The sequence below is a fragment of the Haliotis rufescens genome, unplaced genomic scaffold (assembly GCF_023055435.1).
Source record: "Haliotis rufescens isolate VD_foot unplaced genomic scaffold, xgHalRufe1.0.p SCAF_36, whole genome shotgun sequence".
Taxonomy (NCBI): domain Eukaryota; kingdom Metazoa; phylum Mollusca; class Gastropoda; order Lepetellida; family Haliotidae; genus Haliotis; species Haliotis rufescens.
The window spans coordinates 2,647,703-2,669,947 of NW_025964068.1; the positions used below are offsets into that span (position 1 = coordinate 2,647,703).

The following is a 22,245-nucleotide window of genomic DNA, read 5'->3' on the forward strand; positions in this document are numbered from 1 at the left end:
TGCAGCGCATGGTCTGTCTTACCTAGGACACCAGTGGATGTAACATGTGCAGCGCATGGTCTGTCTTACCTAGGACACCAGTGGATGTAACATGTGCAGCGCATGGTCTGTCTTACCTAGGACACCAGTGGATGTAACATGTGCAGCGCATAGTCTGTCTTACCTAGGACACCAGTGGATGTAACATGTGCAGGGTATGGTCTGTCTTACCTAGGACACCAGTGACGTAACATGTGCAGCGCATGGTCTGTCTTACCTAGGACACCAGTGGATGTAACATGTGCAGGCATGGTCTGTCTTACCTAGGACACCAGTGGATGTAACATGTGCAGCGCATGGTCTGTCTTACCTAGGACACCAGTGGATGTAACATGTGCAGGGTATGGTCTGTCTTACCTAGGACACCAGTGGATGTAACATGTGCAGGGTATGGTCTGTCTTACCTAGGACACCAGTGGATGTAACATGTGCAGCGCATGGTCTGTCTTACCTAGGACACCAGTGGATGTAACATGTGCAGCGCATGGTCTGTCTTACCTAGGACACCAGTGGATGTAACATGTGCAGCGCATGGTCTGTCTTACCTAGGACACCAGTGGATGTAACATGTGCAGGGTATGGTCTGTCTTACCTAGGACACCAGTGGATGTAACATGTGCAGCGCATGGTCTGTCTTACCTAGGACACCAGTGGATGTAACATGTGCAGCGCATGGTCTGTCTTACCTAGGACACCAGTGGATGTAACATGTGCAGCGCATGGTCTGTCTTACCTAGGACACCAGTGGATGTAACATGTGCAGCGCATGGTCTGTCTTACCTAGGACACCAGTGGATGTAACATGTGCAGGGTATGGTCTGTCTTACCTAGGACACCAGTGGATGTAACATGTGCAGCGCATGGTCTGTCTTACCTAGGACACCAGTGGATGTAACATGTGCAGCGCATGGTCTGTCTTACCTAGGACACCAGTGGATGTAACATGTGCAGGGTATGGTCTGTCTTACCTAGGACACCAGTGGACGTAACATGTGCAGCGCATGGTCTGTCTTACCTAGGACACCAGTGGATGTAACATGTGCAGGGTATGGTCTGTCTTACCTAGGACACCAGTGGATGTAACATGTGCAGCGCATGGTCTGTCTTACCTAGGACACCAGTGGATGTAACATGTGCAGGGTATGGTCTGTCTTACCTAGGACACCAGTGGATGTAACATGTGCAGCGCATGGTCTGTCTTACCTAGGACACCAGTGGATGTAACATGTGCAGGGCATGGTCTGTCTTACCTAGGACACCAGTGGATGTAACATGTGCAGCGCATGGTCTGTCTTACCTAGGACACCAGTGGATGTAACATGTGCAGCGCATGGTCTGTCTTACCTAGGACACCAGTGGATGTAACATGTGCAGGGTATGGTCTGTCTTACCTAGGACACCAGTGGATGTAACATGTGCAGCGCATGGTCTGTCTTACCTAGGACACCAGTGGATGTAACATGTGCAGCGCATGGTCTGTCTTACCTAGGACACCAGTGGATGTAACATGTGCAGCGCATGGTCTGTCTTACCTAGGACACCAGTGGATGTAACATGTGCAGGGTATGGTCTGTCTTACCTAGGACACCAGTGGATGTAACATGTGCAGGGCATGGTCTGTCTTACCTAGGACACCAGTGGATGTAACATGTGCAGCGCATGGTCTGTCTTACCTAGGACACCAGTGGATGTAACATGTGCAGCGCATGGTCTGTCTTACCTAGGACACCAGTGGATGTAACATGTGCAGGGCATGGTCTGTCTTACCTAGGACACCAGTGGATGTAACATGTGCAGGGTATGGTCTGTCTTACCTAGGACACCAGTGGATGTAACATGTGCAGCGCATGGTCTGTCTTACCTAGGACACCAGTGGATGTAACATGTGCAGCGCATGGTCTGTCTTACCTAGGACACCAGTGGATGTAACATGTGCAGGGTATGGTCTGTCTTACCTAGGACACCAGTGGATGTAACATGTGCAGCGCATGGTCTGTCTTACCTAGGACACCAGTGGATGTAACATGTGCAGCGCATGGTCTGTCTTACCTAGGACACCAGTGGATGTAACATGTGCAGCGCATGGTCTGTCTTACCTAGGACACCAGTGGATGTAACATGTGCAGGGTATGGTCTGTCTTACCTAGGACACCAGTGGATGTAACATGTGCAGCGCATGGTCTGTCTTACCTAGGACACCAGTGGACGTAACATGTGCAGCGCATGGTCTGTCTTACCTAGGACACCAGTGGATGTAACATGTGCAGCGCATGGTCTGTCTTACCTAGGACACCAGTGGATGTAACATGTGCAGCGCATGGTCTGTCTTCCCTAGGACACCAGTGGATGTAACATGTGCAGGGTATGGTCTGTCTTACCTAGGACACCAGTGGATGTAACATGTGCAGCGCATGGTCTGTCTTACCTAGGACACCAGTGGATGTAACATGTGCAGGGTATGGTCTGTCTTACCTAGGACACCAGTGGATGTAACATGTGCAGCGCATGGTCTGTCTTACCTAGGACACCAGTGGATGTAACATGTGCAGGGTATGGTCTGTCTTATCTAGGACACCAGTGGATGTAACATGTGCAGGGCATGGTCTGTGACCACTTCTACCATCTAACAGCTTCTTTCACTATATGACCACTTCTACCATCTCACCACCTCTCCTTCCATCTCACCACTTCTACCATCTCACCCATTTCCTCTACCATCTCACCACTTCTACCACCTCACCACTTCTTCTATATCACCACTTCTACTATCTCATCACCTCTTCTTCCATCTCACCACTTCTACCATCTCATCCATTTCTTCTACCATCTCACTGCTTCTACCATCTCACTGCTTCTGCCATCTCACTGCTTCTACCATCTCACTGCTTCTACCATCTCACTGCTTCTGCCATCTCACTGCTTCTACCATCTCACTGCTTCTACCATCTCACTGCTTCTGCCATCTCACTGCTTCTACCATCTCACTGCTTCTACCATCTCACTGCTTCTGCCATCTCACTGCTTCTGCCATCTCACTGCTTCTACCAACTCACCCATTTCCTCTACCATCTCACCCATTTCTCCTTCCTTCTCACCCACTTCTCCTTTCCATTTCTCTTACCCACTTCTTTGACAATTTTACTTCTCCTACCATCTCACCAATATGTACCATCTCACCCACTTTTCTTGCAGACTGACCTATTTCCATAGCACTTTGCACTCCATTCTGCCTAATGTTCAATCTCACCAACTATCCCTACCATCCCAACCACTTTTTCACTCACAAATGAAAAATTAGTATTTACGTGAGGATTTCATTTGAAAAGAATTGCTTGGCTGATCCATGCAAAACTTATACCTGCATCAGCTTTGCGGGTAGATGTCCAACTACAAACAACATGTTATCTTACAAACCCATTCTTTCTGGTGTAGACATAACAGCACACAATCAAAGAGCGATAATTAATCACCCCTCTACAGCCAGCATGCATTCCTGCCATACAAACCTTTGCATTGATACTGTAAGTGCATCCATATATACAGCATATGGCATGTTAGCATGGCATTTGGAAATTCTAATTGTGTCTCTTTTTCATAATATGGATTGTTGTCACTATACAAAAGAATATAACCTGGAACTCGGTATTTGTTCACTTCTCCCGAATTGTTTTCTGATGACATGGGATGGGGAGAGTTGGCAACACCCTGCCTTCTCTCTCATTAATAAACAGCTAGTCCTGAGTTATCTCCCTTGACAAGGGGTGCTGGATAAGTACACCTATAATTGCTCTGTCCTACACTGTTCAGGCTCTCCACGCATCATGACAGATTAACTGTTTGATTGGCATTGTAGAAGTTAGTGAGCAAATAAAGAAAACATACAACTTGATTGATAACTTCTGGTTTACTGCATACAGCGACGTTTCAATGTAGATTCTTACACTATTACATTCCAGCATGATAATGGCGTACAAATCTACATCAAAACATCAGGAAATGCTATCCATAAAGTTTTCTTGTGACAAAGTACAAACCTCACCAGAAAAACATTTATATCTACAAATAACCAAATAGTCCTGTCTGAAGAAGGGCATGCTGCACTCATCAGATATCAATGACAGCCATGTATCATGCATACTGCTAACTATGCACCTACAACAATGGTTTTGAATCCTTTGATCCAAACAGGGCTGCCTTCTCATTAGTGTGATTACAACAGAAGATCACTATTATAGAAGTTGACAAGCTGTGGCTGAATCAATGTCCTTCTTTATAAACCTCTAACAGCATAAACCTATTGTTTTTACTGAGCTGTCATTTTGTAGAACCAGACTATCCCCCTGTCCTGGGGATATAGAAAGTATCTCAGGCCTAGGGATAAGAAAGTGTCACTGTCCCAGGGATATTCTATAGAAAGTCATATTGTCCAAGGGATATTCTACAGAATGTTATGATGTCCAAGGGATATTCTACAGAATGTTATGATGTCCAAGGGATATTCTACAGAATGTTATGATGTCCAAGGGATATTCTACAGAATGTTATGATGTCCAAGGGATATTCTACAGAATTTTATGATGTCCAAGGGATATTCTATAGAAAGTCATAATGTCCAAGGGATATTCTATAGAATGCCATGATGTCGAACGGATATTCTACAGAAAGTCATGATGTCCAAGGGATATTCTATAGAAAGTCATAATGTCCAAGGGATATTCTACAGAATGTTATGATCTCCAAGGGATATTCTATAGAAAGTCATAATGTCCAAGGGATATTCTATAGAAAGTCATGATGTCCAAGGGATATTCTACAGAAAGTCATAATGTACAAGGGATATTCTATGGAATGTTATTTTGTCTGAGGTATATTCTATAGAAAGTCATGATGTCCAAGGGATATTCTATAGAATGTCATGATGTCCAAGGGATATTCTATAAAACGTCATAATGTCCAAGGGATATTCTACAGAATTTTATGATGTCCAAGGGATATTCTACAGAATGTTATGATGTCCAAGGGATATTCTACAGAATTTTATGATGTCCAAGGGATATTCTATAGAAAGTCGCTTTGTTCAAGGGATATTCTATGGAATGTCATTTTGTCCGAGGGATATTCTACAGAATGTTATGATGTCCAAGGGATATTCTATAGAAAGTCATAATGTCCAAGGGATATTCTATAGAAAGTCATAATGTCGAAGGGATTTTCTATAGAATGTCATGATGTCGAAGGGATATTCTACAGAAAGTCATGATGTACAAGGGATATTCTATAGAAAGTCATGATATCCAAGGGATATTCTACAGAATTTTATGATGTCCAAGGGATATTCTACAGAATGTTATGATGTCCAAGGGATATTCTACAGAATGTTATGATGTCCAAGGGATATTCTACAGAATGTTATGATGTCCAAGGGATATTCTGTAGAAAGTCATGATGTCCAAGGGATATTCTATAGAAAGTCATAATGTCCAAGGGATATTCTATAGAAAGTCATAATGTCGAAGGGATTTTCTATAGAATGTCATGATGTCGAAGGGATATTCTACAGAAAGTCATGATGTACAAGGGATATTCTATAGAAAGTCATGATATCCAAGGGATATTCTACAGAATGTTATGATGTCCAAGGGATATTCTACAGAATGTTATGATGTCCAAGGGATATTCTACAGAATGTTATGATGTCCAAGGGATATTCTGTAGAAAGTCATGATGTCCAAGGGATATTCTATAGAAAGTCATAATGTCCAAGGGATATTCTATAGAATGTCATGATGTCCAAGGGATATTCTACAGAAAGTCATGATGTACGTACAAGGGATTTCTATAGAAAGTCATAACGTCCAAGGGATATTCTATAGAAAGTCATGATGTCCAAGGGATATTCTATAGAATGTCATGATGTCCAAGGGATATTCTATAGAAAGTCATTTTGTCCAAGGGATATTCTATGGAATGTCATTTTGTCCGAGGGATATTCAATAGAAAGTCATAATGTCCAAGGAATATTCAATAGAAAGTTATGTTGTCAAAGGATATTCTGTAGAAAGTCTTTGTGTCCAAGGGATATTCTGTAGAAAGTCATGATGTCCGAGGGATATTCTATAGAATGTCATGATGTCCAAGGGATATTCTACAGAATGTTATGATGTCCAAGGGATATTCTATAGAATGTCATAATGTCCAAGGAATATTCTACAGAATGTTATGATGTCCAAGGGATATTCTACAGAATGTTATGATGTCCAAGGGATATTCTATAGAAAGTCATAATGTCCAAGGGATATTCTATAGAATGCCATGATGTCGAACGGATATTCTACAGAAAGTCATGATGTCCAAGGGATATTCTACAGAATGTTATGATGTCTAAGGGATATTATATAGAAAGTCATGATGTCCAAGGGATATTCTATAGAAAGTCATGATGTACAAAGGATATTCTATAGAATGTCATGATGTCGAAGGGATATTCTACAGAAAGTCATGATGTACAAGGGATATTCTATAGAAAGTCATAATGTCAAAGGGATATTCTATAGAAAGTCATTGTGTCCAAGGGATATTCTGTAGAAAGTCATGATGTCCAAGGGATATTCTATAAAAGTCATGTTGTCCAAGGGATATTCTACAGAATGTCATGATGTCCAAGGGATATTCTATAGAAAGTCAATTTGTCCAAGGGATATTCTATGGAATGTCATTTTGTCCGAGGGATATTCAATAGAAAGTCATAATGTCCAAGGAATATTCAATAGAAAGTTATGTTGTCAAAGGATATTCTGTAGAAAGTCTTTGCGTCCAAGGGATATTCTGTAGAAAGTCATGATGTCCGAGGGATATTCTATAGAATGTCATGATGTCCAAGGGATATTCTACAGAATGTTATGATGTCCAAGGGATATTATATAGAAAGTCATGATGTCCAAGGGATATTCTATAGAAAGTCATGTTGTCCAAGGGATATTCTACAGAATGTCATGATGTCCAAGGGATATTCTATAGAAAGTCATTTTGTCCAAGGGATATTCTATGGAATGTCATTTTGTCCGAGGGATATTCAATAGAAAGTCATAATGTCCAAGGAATATTCAATAGAAAGTTATGTTGTCAAAGGATATTCTGTAGAAAGTCTTTGTGTCCAAGGGATATTCTGTAGAAAGTCATGATGTCCGAGGGATATTCTATAGAATGTCATGATGTCCAAGGGATATTCTACAGAATGTTATGATGTCCAAGGGATATTATATAGAAAGTCATGATGTCCAAGGGATATTTATAGAATAACCCACGAGGTACGAGTGATTACGGAAAATATGTCACGAGTGAAATTAATGGTTTAAGTTCCGAGCTTTAGCGAGGAAATTAAAAGATTAATTTCACGAGTGACATATTTTCCGTAATCACTCGTACCTCGTGGGTTATTCTATTTATTACCCATATTCATATTAAAGACATGTTTCAAGAAAAAAACAATGAACTGTCGCCGATCAAGAATCAGCTGTTTTGTATCAATCCGCGTGTGAAAAAAACACTGTCCACTCACTCCAGCCGCATTACTCAATCAACAACGTCTTGCTACGCGTAAAAATATAGTTCTGTTAACAAAACTTGAAAGATCACATTATTGCAGTTATATTTCTGTCTGAGTTATACAGCGTACACTATCTACCATTGATAAAAGAAGACAATTTTCAAAAAAGGTTCAACAGGCTTTTTAATCAAGGCTTGTTTTGACAAGACCTCTCATTGACAAGACAATAGCCGTCGTGCATCACCATGGACATGAATTTCACATTGAGAAGAGGAAACACGGAAAACATGTCAATTTTTTCATGTGTCATTCGGTAAAAATGCAAAAACCTGTATCAACAACATAGAAGGAATGTACAGAAGTCATGTTTGATTGAGAAAAGTTACGACAAGTAGGTAAACTTTGAAAAATACGATTGCTGTCAGTGTCGGAAAGAATGACCCGACTTGACCAAGATATGAGACAGCCGAAACCAGGAATGACAAGAGAACCGGCGTTACAGTTTAATCCGGACAACAAGTTTAATGAACATCGTTTGTGATTTGAGACAAGTGTGACTGATGGGAAACATGTGCATGTGGGATTCTAGGAGGACTTGTTTGAGTCAAACGCGCTTGTGGAGTGGACACAGTCAGATAACGGGAGTTTGTTGATATTTTGATGTGATTCATAATATGGTCGAATACCTGTTGATAGACTAACACGGTATCTGGAGACTTGGTGACAAGCTGTCCGCATTCACGGAGCTCATTTAGTTCAATGTTGGACACAGGATCACCTCGCTGGGGTAAGTTTTCTTTTCCTTGTATTTTTAATTATTTTTGTTTTGATTTCAAAACCTATTTGAGTTCAGCAAAGTGCATCGATTTCGCAACCAGATGTTGGTAATCTTGTCGCTAAGGTAGCACTCGGTGCTACCCTTGATCTCCTTCAAAGTAGGCATTTCGAATTCTGAACCGTCTGATGTGCATGCCGAAATGATAAATTTGCAAAGAATAATGTTTAGTTGCACCTTTCCTGTGTCATTAACCCTCATAGTCTTATGGTGCCCGGACGTCAGTCAGCCTGCATACCGCTCAGCGCCGTACTGTGCTGACGTCGCGGTTACAAAAACGTATACATTGTATAAAAAAGTGTCGCGTTCTTATTTCTTCACACAATGTTACAAACTTAAATTCTACGAAATGGCGTATGTTTATAATGTCTTTCGGAAAGTCTAACTGTTGTTGCAAAAGGAATTTGTTTTTATTCTTATGCCATCATTGAAAGTGTGAGTAGTCTTATTTTTCGTGTTTTTCTTACCAGTATAAATTTGAACTAAGTTCATGTCAACTTGTCAAATTTAGTCTTTTTCATTGTGTTTTCCTTTTCATTGGCAGTTATCGATGTCATCATCGTTCACAAAGGCAAACCTGTCTATACAAAGTCCGGTTTTGGGGATTCGTGTGGTCGAAAGATCCGCCAAACAGCAAGTCCTCTAACACAGACGCAAATCTGGACTTGGTGGTGTTGAGTTTTAGCGCACTAGAAACAGTTTCTGGCAACATCACAATCTGAAACTTGGAACTTCAATCTGGCCATATGCAGTTTTGACAACAAAGACATTAAATGTGTTCAGAGGTTGAATTATGCGAATAACTCTTCCTGTCAGATCTCCGTCTACTTTAACGAGGTCATTTAGTTTGACAGGTGTCAAATGGTCAGCCATGTTTGTTTACAAACAATGCAGACGTAGTTTTGTTTTTTGTAATTACGCTTATTGTAAACTAAAACTCGTGCGAAATAAATGCTTTATTCATTATACTGTGAAATCATGTGGTTGATATGAAACTTTGTTCTAGTCTCATAAATCTCGATTAAGTGAGATTGTAGCACGTAAAACATGTGAATGAATGCTCTGGATTTGTGAATGAACTCAATGAGAGAAAAATAGTCCCGTTGACCAATGAAAATTGACATTTGACAAAACTGACCAATCAGCTTCGAGAATCACTAATTGCACACTGTGCAAATATCAAAAAGTTATTACACTGCATATTTGAGCCCATATGGGTAATAATCTATAGAAAGTCATGTTGTCCAAGGGATATTCTACAGAATGTCATGATGTCCAAGGGATATTCTATAGAAAGTCATTTTGTCCAAGGGATATTCTATGGAATGTCATTTTGTCCGAGGGATATTCAATAGAAAGTCATAATGTCCAAGGAATATTCAATAGAAAGTTATGTTGTCAAAGGATATTCTGTAGAAAGTCATTGTGTCCAAGGGATATTCTATAGAAAGTCATGACGTCTAAGGGATATTCTATAGAATGTCCATCACAATCTACATGACGAAATATGTGGCATGATGTAAAATCAAATGACTAATGTCTTCTTCATGTTTCAGTGAACTGAATCTGCATCTTCTTATCTGTAGCCCAGTGAGTCAAGCACCAGGCAACACAGGCGACGATAGATCACAATGCTTTGAAGAATCTCTTTCTCAAGTATATTTACAGCAGTACAGATATTGTATATCTGTGCCCTGAGGTTCATGAAAGATATGTTTAAAACATAAAATTGTTGATAAATGTTCTTTCAGGTTTTTTATTCGGTTCATAAGTGAGATCAAACTCTTCTCCTTTTGGTGTTATGAGATTTAAAATCATCATGATTTTCCCGCTTCATGTCCTCCAAACTACATGTATGTCCGACCCTTCCAACTTCACATCATCCAAACTACATGTATGTCTGACCCTTCCAACTTCACATCATCCAAACTACATGTATGTCTGACCCTTCCAACTTCACATCCTCCAAACTACATGTATGTCCGACCCTTCCAACTTCACATCATCCAAACTACATGTATGTCTGACCCTTCCAACTTCACATCATCCAAACTACATGTATGTCCGACCCTTCCAACTTCACATCATCCAAACTACATGTATGTCCGACCCTTCCAACTTCACATCCTCCAAACTACATGTATGTCTGACCCTTCCAACTTCACATCCTCTAAACTACATGTATGTCCGACCCTTCCAACTTCACATCATCCAAACTACATGTATGTCCGACCCTTCCAACTTCACATCATCCAAACTACATGTATGTCTGACCCTTCCAACTTCACATCATCCAAACTACAAGTATGTCTGACCCTTCCAACTTCACATCATCCAAACTACATGTATGTCTGACCCTTCCAACTTCACATCATCCAAACTACATGTATGTCCGACCTTTCCAACTTCACATCCTCCAAACTACATGTATGTCCGACCCTTCCAACTTCACATCCTCCAAACTACATGTATGTCCGACCCTTCCAACTTCACATCATCCAAACTACATGTATGTCCGACCCTTCCAACTTCACATCATCCAAACTACATGTATGTCTGACCCTTCCAACTTCACATCCTCCAAACTACATGTATGTCCGACCCTTCCAACTTCACATCCTCCAAACTACATGTATGTCCGACCCTTCCATCTTCACATCCTCCAAACTACATGTATGTCCGACCCTTCCAACTTCACATCCTCCAAACTACATGTATGTCCGACCCTTCCAACTTCACATCATCCAAACTACATGTATGTCTGACCCTTCCAACTTCACATACTCCAAACTACATGTATGTCTGACCCTTCCAACTTCACATCCTCCAAACTACATGTATGTCCGACCCTTCCAACTTCACATCCTCCAAACTACATGTATGTCCGACCCTTCCAACTTCACATCCTCCAAACTACATGTATGTCCGACCCTTCCAACTTCACATCCTCCAAACTACATGTATGTCTGACCCTTCCAACTTCACATCCTCCAAACTACATGTATGTCCGACCCTTCCATCTTCACATCCTCCAAACTACATGTATGTCCGACCCTTCCAACTTCACATCCTCCAAACTACATGTTTGTCCGACCCTTCCAACTTCACATCCTCCAAACTACATGTATGTCCGACCTTTTCAACTTCACATCCTCCAAACTACATGTATGTCTGACCCTTCCAACTTCACATCCTCCAAACTACATGTATGTCTGACCCTTCCAACTTCACATCCTCCAAACTACATGTATGTCTGACCCTTCCAACTTCACATCCTCCAAACTACATGTATGTCCGACCCTTCCATCTTCACATCATCCAAACTACATGTATGTCTGACCCTTCCAACTTCACATCCTCCAAACTACATGTATGTCTGACCCTTCCCAATTCATGTCAAAACACAAAAATGAGCATTTGTTTTAATTGTTGAACAAGCAACATTGCCATACATGACATATTTCAACTTTCACTCATAGGTTTGAGGCACTATGAACAAACATTGTTCTATATCAAGTGACAGGAGCATTTCCACAGCAGCCTTGAGTGGTATGTTTGAGCTATGAGAAAAATATGTAGCTGGTATTCATGAAACATCAATATTGTTTTATTACCTCATGTCTCAAAAAGCTATGTTCTAAGTATCAATCTCAAATCTATTAACAACCATAGAGATAGCTTCATTTGTTGCTTATACTAAGGACTGAGACGAAAACAGACTGACCTTGACAATGATTGGCTTGAGGTCTTGTGGAGGAAGAGAATGCCATCTTCTGATTGGTGCACTACTGACTTTATTCTGTTTGGTTTGGTTGGCCTCGCCTAAGAACTGCAAACGTAATTGCTGCACTTTGGACAGTTGTAGTGTCTGTGTCTGTGTCTGTGTCTGAGCTTTCTTGAGGTTACTGCTCTCCTGGTGCTGTGTTGGTGTGACTGGGCTGGGGCTTCTTTCTGTGGGACTATCTAGTGTAGTCCTGATGGGGAATGATGGACCCAAGTCCTTAGCTGCGGACAGTGCAAGGAATTTACCAATGGTATTGAGAGGCTTGGACCTTGCAGGAACAGAGATGGATTCAGTACTTGGAATGTTTCTTATTATCCGTGGAGGATCACCAACAGTGCCAGTTAGTGGCTTTGTTAATATTTCTATTTGAGTATTGGTTGGCGAGGACAATGATCTGCTTACATTCTGATGTGATGAAGGTGACTTGGCAGCTAAAGTTTCTAGTGCTTTTCCAATAATGCTCTGTGGTGGTGATGAGCTGCTCTGAGAGGATGATGTGACTCTCTGCGAGGCTGACCTTGTAATGGCTTTACCAAGGACATGAGATGACAATGGAGTGGTGGGAGAAGATTCTGGAGAAGAGATTACCGTGATAGATCTCTGGGAGGCTGATCTTGTGAAAGAAGCAGAAGCCTTGCATTCTTGAGAAGTGACTAAACTTGTAGACATCTTGGAAGATGACAACGTTTCAGCACTCCCAATAACATCTGCTGGTAATGGAGCTGATGGAGAGGTTGCAGAAGAGGCTACAGTAGTGATGGTCATGGAAGCGGACCTTGTCAGAGCCTTCCCAATAATGTGGGTGGGCAATGCAGTAGATGGAGAGACCAAGGGTGACACTACCTTGGTAGATGTATGGGAAGTTGCCTGTCCCACAGAACTGCTGCTGATGTTCTGTGAAGCTGTAGGGCTGGTGGGAGAAGACAGGTGTAGAGGTCCATGACTACTCCGCTGTGAGGCAGGACGAGACAAGGCTAGACCAATGATGGTTTGTGGTGGCGTTGTAGATCTTGTGATCGGTGAACTGGACATGTTGGAGGATGGTGGCAACATTGATTCTTGTGGGGCTGATGTATCTGCAGGAAAACAAATTTATTGTCACTACAACAAGAAAAATTCATATCTAGGTAGCTGGTTGGGCCATACTCCCAGTGCATTATAGAGTTATATCTCTGTACCTCACTTGGGCCATGCACTCAGTGCATCATAGAGTCATATCTATCTCACTTGGGCCATGCACTCAGTGCATTGTAGACTCATATCTCTGTACCTCACTTGGGCCATGCACTCAGTGCATCATAGAGTTATATCTATCTCACTTGGGCCATGCAATCAGTGCATTGTAGACTCATATCTCTGTACCTCACATATAGAGAAATATGTACACTCCACTTAATGACAAAACTAACAATGAATCAAGTGTTACCACAGAGTGTCTTTATTCTTATCACGATATGCTGCACATGATTTCCAAACTTTACAATCTTATGCTGCACGAGACAAATGGTGTATCACGAGTCATGGATCTATGACGTTACATGTGATGCGCTCACGAGCAACGTTTCATGCAACCTAACAGTTTGTTTGTTTGTGCATCGAACCAATCTAATATCTCTTGAATATGAGTAATTTTTCATATATTAACCAAATGCATGGTAATTGCGTTTCTTTTGTCAGTGAGTACATCACAGAGTCACATCTCTGTGCCTCACTTGGGCCAGGAACACAATGCATTGCCATCTTGCCGGTGTGTTTACATTCGATATCCAGGTCGATTTCTTTAAGATCCGCTTATTGACAAGCCCATTTCTGGCCGTAGATTGATAAATACCACATTTCTACTCATGTACAAGTCATCTAAATTTGCTGAATGTCCCTTACTTACCGAAATATCAACAGTTTATTTCGTAAACCTCGAAAAAGGTTACGAACCCTGAGCAGAAGTAGATTTCAGCCACAGGCTGAATCAAGCTAAATCCTGATTGGCTAAATATATGCAGTGCTCTAATTAAAGCAATTAGCATGAAATTTGAAGACATTTTGACAGCCTCATCTAAAAAATGACCTCAGATAAATTCTTCAAATGGCAAATATTTAATATAAACATATTTTTCATTTTATAACATACTTGTAATCTAAAGCTAAGCTATTATTAGCTGGTGAAAGGTAAACAATACATTACTATATTAATATAATAGGCACATTTTCATGTATATTGCCTGTGCTTGATCACATTATGAATTCTGATTGAAAATGAAAAAAGTGAACATTTCAAGTTAATATTTATCATTAATACAAAAGTAATGAATGTATTTGAGAAGTAAATTACAACAGTACATGATCATGTGCACTTCCCAAACCCACCCCAATCTCATGATCCGCCATTATAATAATAACAGTATGAAATCTCATTTTTTACCAATGGCAGCTTTTGTGGTTTTACAATAATTCAATATTTAATCATGTTAAGTTCTTGAAACACTCTGAAATAAATCCCCAACACACACCACCTGCACGCAATCCTCCAAAATTCAGACTTGGGTCTCTGATACTCCTATATATTAATTCATCTTTGGGCATATTGAGGGAGGTCGTGAGGGGATTAGTAAAAATAAGTTACAGTATTTAAAGTGCAATGTCAAACTTGAAAAAACATTGTCTCAGAGATAGTAACTATAATAAATATAGCAATCTTGTGACTTGTCATATTGATGAGAACAATTCCTAAATATTAACATGTAAGATAACCTTTGTTGTGGTATGTTGATGATTACATGTCAAGGTTTACACTCTTTAAACTGTACTATTACTGTGATTTGTGATGGAACTGTGGAGATGATTTAGCTTGGATCATATATAATACATGTTATATTGAAACCTTCAAATATTTTTTCTACTGATCATGCTTATCTCACCACATCAGCCTTCTTAATTCTCCTGTAGACATCCTCCTTTTATCAGGATTTCTGTGGCTTCCATCACTTAGCCCAGCCCAATCATGAAGAGTTCTCCCCTTAAACTGTTTAGAAAGCCATACCAGTGCAGTGCCAGAGGTAATTTTTTAGATGAGGCTGTTAAAATGTCTTCAAATTTCATGCTAATTGCGTTAATTAGAGCACTGCATATATTTAGCCAATCAGGATTTAGCTTGATTCAGCCTGTGGCTGATACCAATAATGAGTTTCTGTGCCGTACCCCAATATTTAAGGAAATATCTTCAGGTAACTAATAATCACAGAAACAAGTACCTTTAAACAATTGACTCATACAATTGCAAATACCCATAAATACAATGTCCAACTGAATAACTTGATATTACTCTAAGTATCAGGCATCAGTCAGTTTCAACACAACCATCACAAGAACCAAAAAACAACAAATAACACCTGTCGTTTCTGTAATTCTCATTTAGCCAACATCATACCAAATGACAGCTTGCTGTAGCCGCCTACATTCGGCATGAGTCCAGCGCATGTAATCTCCCACTGTACAACTCCTCCAAAGTCAGTGTCATAACAACAGCTTTGTCTCCTGTGTTTGAAGCATGAGTTGTGAATGTTAACCTATTTGTAATTTAGACTTTGAGCGAAAAAAAGCTCAAGATAGCTAAACAGGTGCTTGTGTCTATTAAACAGTCTGGCACAAACCTTTCACTGTGAGTAGACATGTGGTTGAAGTCTCTCCCAGTCCATTGCGTGCGACACATTCATACTGCCCACTGTCCTGGAAACACACTCCATAGATCTCCAGTTTCACTATCCTGCCATCATACATCTGTTTAAAGTCCTTGGTGTGCCCAATCAACATTCCATTCTTCCTCCATAGGACGCTTGGCTGTGGAAAGCCTGAGATGTGACAAGTCAAGATGGCACTCTCACCTGCCTTAATGTCCACATCACACAGTGGAACCGTCACAGATGGAGACTTGTTCTTTACTGAAATGATAACAGATAACAAGCATAATCTCACTGAGATCAAAGATCTACACCGTGACTAACTTGGAACAATGGATATAACTTCAATGCTTCAAAATCCCTACATGTATTTAGTCAGGTTGATCTTACCCTGCACTGTGACACTGGCATCAAGAGACACTCGACCAGCTTCATTAACAGCAATACATTCATATTTCCCTGAATCATCGGTTGTGACATCCTCTATTTCAAGTTTTGCTGTACGTCCGTCGTACATTTCGTTATATGGGCAGTCCTCCCGCAGAGGACGGCCATCTTTGGTCCAGTTGATCCCTGGTTCTGGTGACCCAATAATATCACACTCCAGGAGGAGCTTGTCCCCGACCTTGATGACAGACTTGGTGAACTTGGTGAGGAACATGGGCACAACGGACGTCTCCGTGTCACAGGCTGAAACCAGCAGTCAGATCTCAGTCTAGTTGCTGATAGTATGTCAATACATGCAAGCAGACTGATGTGGAAAGGGTAAATAATAGCACTAGAATGTGAATTCTAAGAAGATGCTATAACTCATGCATACATTCCTAAAATGGCATAAGGACTGTACATGCAAGAGTTTTGTGGTGCACAGGCATATAATATTATACATGCATGAAGATGGAAGTTAATATTCAGGTGACAGTGTTTGGATCATGCAATATATCATTCTGAGTTTTCAAAACATGTTGATATAAAGTATTCAAGAAAGAGTGGCATGGTGAAATACAGTACTCACAGTCCAGTCCTAACTTAAGGATGATTCTTATTCTAATTTTTGTATTACTAGTCAGTGAAACTGTGGAATCTGATCAAGTGCTACCTGTCACAGTTATTTGGCATGCCGTGCGATCCTCCCCCAACTCATTGCGAGCAACACAGGCATATTCCCCAACATCATCCAGAAAGACTTCTCCAATCTCGAGACGGGCAACATCTCCATCATAGCTCTGCTTGAAGTCTGAGGAGTTGCGTTGGACAAACCCATCCTTGTACCAACCAATGGTCTCAGCATCTGCCACTGTACAGGTCAAGGTGATGGAGTGCCCCTCTATCACCGTCTCATCATGCAGACCCAATGAAAACACTGGGACTTTCTCAGGTTTCTCTGGAAATCCCACAAGGGTAAATGTCATGCAGGTGACAGACAGGGGAACATGAACAAGGGGATGGGGAAGGACCAATAAAATAACAAGTGAAGAGAAGGGGCTGATGGATGGTCACTTGAGGGGCCAGGAAGATGGTTGCTGGAAGGAAAGCTGGGGGCTGGTGAAATGGCCATTGAAGGGAAAGGGGCTGTTGAGATGTTCTTGAACAGGGCAGAGGCCTTTGACATGGCCATTGAATGGGAAGGGGACGGTGAGATGGTCATTGGAGGTGGGATGGTGAGATGGTCTGTGAAGGGAAAATCGGGTTAGATGGGAATTGGCGGGTAAAGGGCCCCTGAGGATGTCATTGGTGAGATGGGTGATATGTGGCAGATAGGAAGGATACAGTGGGATTGCTTGGATGGACATTGGATGGGAAGTGACCTGGATAAAACAGCTGAGAAACAAACATGGAACTGAGAATCAGGAAGATATATAGTTTGGATATACTTGTGATGGTATCATGGGCTTTCATGCATAGGCAACAGATACAGGTATCAGGGAATCACAACTTTATCAAATGAACTACTAAAATACTATCACAATAAAATATATGTCTAACTTATCCAATTAGGAGATAAACCTACTGTGTTTTGAAATTTGATGTAGCTACTAAAGTGCTTGGTTCAAAATTAAAATAAAGAGGTATCTACTCTACAGTGGGACTACATCAAATTTCAAAACACAGTAGGTTTATCTCCATTCTACCATGACGGCAACAACGCTTTGAAAACGGCGCTCTCTTGCACCTCGTAACAACACAGGCACACAGGTCTGCAATCTTAGAACATTCCGAAAAGTGGTCACAGGCAGTTATATATGTAACAATTATTACAAAAGTTCAAGATTAAAAACACCATAGTCGTGAGTAATTCAAAATAAGTCTTTAAAATAAATAGTTTTTCAAAAGAAGTTGACAAATAACACTCCAAACTTAGTCCAAAGACAGATGTTTTAATCTCTACCAACTTGATGTACACGGTTGTACACTGTGGACTGACTGTCAATTCTTGGAATTTTGCGAGAGAGGTCATTTCTTGGAAATCGAACATGCCATCATTTCTATTGTAGGGGTGACAGGATGTAGAAAAAGGTTTTATAATGCTAGACGAATATATTTCTACAACAAACTTTTTGAATTAACATTCTATAATACATTTAACATGTGTAAGTGTTATTAGTTAGTTAGCAATTACCCCCAGTAAACAATAATAACATCAAAATAAATGCCTCTCCACCCCGAACTTGGATGTGGCAGAACTTGACCTACTTCACGGTTACTCACACCTCGCAGCTGTCAATGGCTGACAATCTTGTGTTAACATTCTCCGTTGCTGGTTAAATTAAGCAAGATGACAACCCCGATCTATGATGTGGTTCAACATTAACCTGTAGATTTACCGGGAATGATCAAGCCTGCTGATGACTACCAATGGAACTGAGTATGACTGAACAGCCGTTTTTTAGCCTGCAGACGAGCCGGACATTTTTACACCAGGTTGGGCCTATCTCAGTATCTGCATGGTGTGACCTCCAATTTCAAGATTTCATGGATTCTAAGCCAGAGTGTACGATTTTCTTAATTGTGCGTGTTCTGAAATGAATTTCATCAAGTTTGACTTCAATGATGTCGGGACATTGTTGTCGTGGCTTTTCGAATGGACAAGTTGAGTGATGGACTTTCAAATTCTCTTCTGCGAAATCCTTACGATGGTGGTTGACGGAGATAGCGACGAATATTGATCACAAAAAGGTTTGTAAACAACATGTTGTCATGAATAAAGTTTTTTCAAACAATTTTTATAATGTTCTATTTTACTTTCATTGTTGGTTGTTTCAAATGAGGAAATAGCTTAAAACTGTTCCAATTCTGGTCACCATAGAAGATTTCCCTAACAGTTTCATAAACATTTCATCTGTATGCAAAAGATATGCCTTCGTTAAATCTTTTAATGTCATCATCTAAGCAGTCAGGGTTGCGGCCTAGCCAACGCCCAAAACATCTGATATCAAACTACCGTATTTCCTCCATTTGGCGCTATGCCGTCTATTAATTTTGCGAGAGTCCTTGACTCGGCGTGTATTAGAAACCTGGCTGGTATTAGAGACCCAGCGTGCAATAGAGGAAATATAGATACGTTTTACAGTTCATGTGGGGGTGATCGCTCAGCTTTGTAGGCTATTTATATATTCATACACACGTTTTTTGTGAAAAGGCTTAATATATTTGAAAGGTGTTTCCGTAGCAAAAAGGAAACCTCTTTTTAACCAATCAGAATCAAGCATTCATCAATGTCATGGTAGAATCTACATTAACTGACACAGGCAACAATATCTAAGATTATGTTATTGTGTTCTTGGCAAGACAAACTCACTCTTGACTGTAACTGAGTTCTTGGTCTCTGCCTCTCCATACTGATTGGTGAACACACAGCGAAACTGACCACTGTCCATGTTTTCGGCACAGCAGATGGTGAGGGTGGCCTTGCCACTGGCTTCAACAAAGTGTGTATGATACCGATTATCATCTGCATCTATCTGCTGATACCCCAGATACCAGGTGACCGCGGGTGCAGGGTCGGCTGTGGCAGCACACTCCAGCACCACGTCATCCCCCTCCCTCACATCCACGTCCTTCACGGGGACGGTGATCTCCGGACAACCTGCATGACACACAGGCTCCATTAGCTACCTCATGTGTACAACAACTCAAGCTCACAATAGTTTCCCAAATAGTTTTGCTAGCGTGTAATGTAATCCTTGGTCACAATGATAGGGACTTATGCAGCTTTCAACAACATTCAAACCACATCAAGGCGGCGGCATAAGAAATGGCCTTTTGAAACCGTATCAGGAGTGTAACCCATTTTTCAGTGTGATTAAAGAACACAACACCCACAAAAAATGACCATATGGGACTTTGAATTGTTAGTAAGGTGAACATTCTATGGATAATATAAATAAAAAAGATTAATTTCAAAACAAACACTCCAAAGATTAACGATTACTGAATACAGTCAATACTACAGAACACCGTGTAAGCCTGCTGTGGCCTTGTCCATGCAGCAGTGCCACATTCAGACACTGCTCCACTTCACACCTCACTGATCATGCCTACAGTTGCAAAACATTTAACTCATAACTTGTGAGAGTTAGGAAAGTAAAGGAAATCATCTAACCAGTCTTGTACCAGTTTGCTGAATATGATATTCAGCAAGTTTGTAATCCCAAATCTACATAAATTTCAGTATATCATTTGTTTGTAGGAATAACCATCACCCATAGCTTATATCAGACAGAAATACATGACACAGTCACTTACATAAACACAAATACTCTCAGATGTCTGTCCAGTTCTAAAACATGACTTCATCACTTCATCCCTTGTGAAAACTTATCACACCTGCAGGAACACCCATGTCATCTAATGGCCCTGTGTGTACCTGGATTCCCAGGGAACACTCATCACAGCTGCGGGAACACCTATGTCATCTAATGGCCCTGTGTGTACCTGTATTTCCAGGGAACACCTGTCACTGCTGCGGGAACACCCATGTCATCTAATGGCCCTGTGTGTACCTGGATTCCCAGGGAACACTTATCACAGCTGCGGGAACACCTATGTCATCTACTGGCCCTGTGTGTACCTCTATTTCCAGGGAACACTTATCACAGCTGCAGGAACACCTATGTCATCTAATGGCCCTGTGTGTACCTGTATTTCCAGGGAACACCTGTCACAGCTGCAGGAACACCCATGTCATCTACTGGCCCTGTGTATACCTGTATTTCCAGGGAACACCTGTCACAGCTGCAGGAACACCTATGTCATCTAATGGCCCTGTGTGTACCTGTATTTCCAGGGAACACTTATCACAGCTGCGGGAACACCTATGTCATCTACTGGCCCTGTGTGTACCTATATTTCCAGGGAACACTTATCACAGCTGCGGGAACACCTATGTCATCTACTGGCCCTGTGTGTACCTATATTTCCAGGGAACACTTATCACAGCTGCGGGAACACCCATGTCATCTACTGGCCCTGTGTATACCTGTATTTCCAGGGAACACCTGTCACAGCTGCAGGAACACCTATGTCATCTAATGGCCCTGTGTGTACCTGTATTTCCAGGGAACACTTATCACAGCTGCGGGAACACCTATGTCATCTACTGGCCCTGTGTGTACCTATATTTCCAGGGAACACTTATCACAGCTGCGGGAACACCTATGTCATCTACTGGCCCTGTGTGTACCTATATTTCCAGGGAACACTTATCACAGCTGCGGGAACACCCATGTCATCTACTGGCCCTGTGTATACCTGTATTTCCAGGGAACACCTGTCACAGCTGCAGGAACACCTATGTCATCTAATGGCCCTGTGTGTACCTATATTTCCAGGGAACACTTATCACAGCTGCGGGAACACCTATGTCATCTACTGGCCCTGTGTGTACCTATATTTCCAGGGAACACTTATCACAGCTGCAGGAACACCTTTGTCGTCAACTGGCCCTTGTCCTGTGTGTATGTACATATGAAGGCACAGATTTAATTGATAAGTTCTGAGCCTCACATTGAAAGTTTGATCTTAAGACATGATAATGATTGACTTTACAAAATATTCCCCTTCCACATTTATTCAGTTTGCCAGCTATGTTGGAGGGATTTTAATCCCAGTTTCAAACAAGTCCTTTTCCTGTTCAAAAGGTTCTCCACAGCTGCGATGACGTCATCATGCAAGTTGAAATGTGTCCCAGGTAGAGCTTTTTTCATGTTTGGAAACAGATGGAAGTCTGATGAAGCCAGACCAGAAGAACAAGGTGGGTGTTGAAGGTGTTTAAAGTCACACTTGTGGCTTGTAGCCATGGCAATGAAGATATCAAACAATAGTTATCATTGTAACTAATTCTATGAATATTACCTCTATTACATCA

The 22,245-nt window shown here is 41.2% G+C and overlaps 1 protein-coding gene and 1 long non-coding RNA gene across 2 annotated transcripts in view; one reads left to right on the forward strand and one right to left on the reverse strand.

Annotated features, from left to right (window-relative positions):
* The first annotated feature begins 7,880 nt into the window (after positions 1-7,880).
* On the forward strand, positions 7,881-9,386 carry LOC125372133. Its single transcript, XR_007217989.1, has 2 exons — positions 7,881-8,372; positions 8,965-9,386. It is a non-coding gene; the product is annotated as an uncharacterized LOC125372133 (long non-coding RNA).
* Positions 9,387-12,111: 2,725 nt separating this feature from the next.
* LOC125372113 overlaps positions 12,112-22,245 on the reverse strand; it is a 144,207-nt gene continuing 134,073 nt past the window's right edge. Inside the window, exons 9-13 of the mRNA XM_048381151.1 lie at positions 19,678-19,965; positions 16,978-17,262; positions 16,269-16,568; positions 15,852-16,139; positions 12,112-13,280 (exon numbers count right to left, since the gene is read on the reverse strand). Coding sequence (XP_048237108.1) covers positions 12,112-13,280; positions 15,852-16,139; positions 16,269-16,568; positions 16,978-17,262; positions 19,678-19,965 — 2,330 coding nt within the window. The remainder of the gene's footprint in view (positions 13,281-15,851; positions 16,140-16,268; positions 16,569-16,977; positions 17,263-19,677; positions 19,966-22,245) is intronic.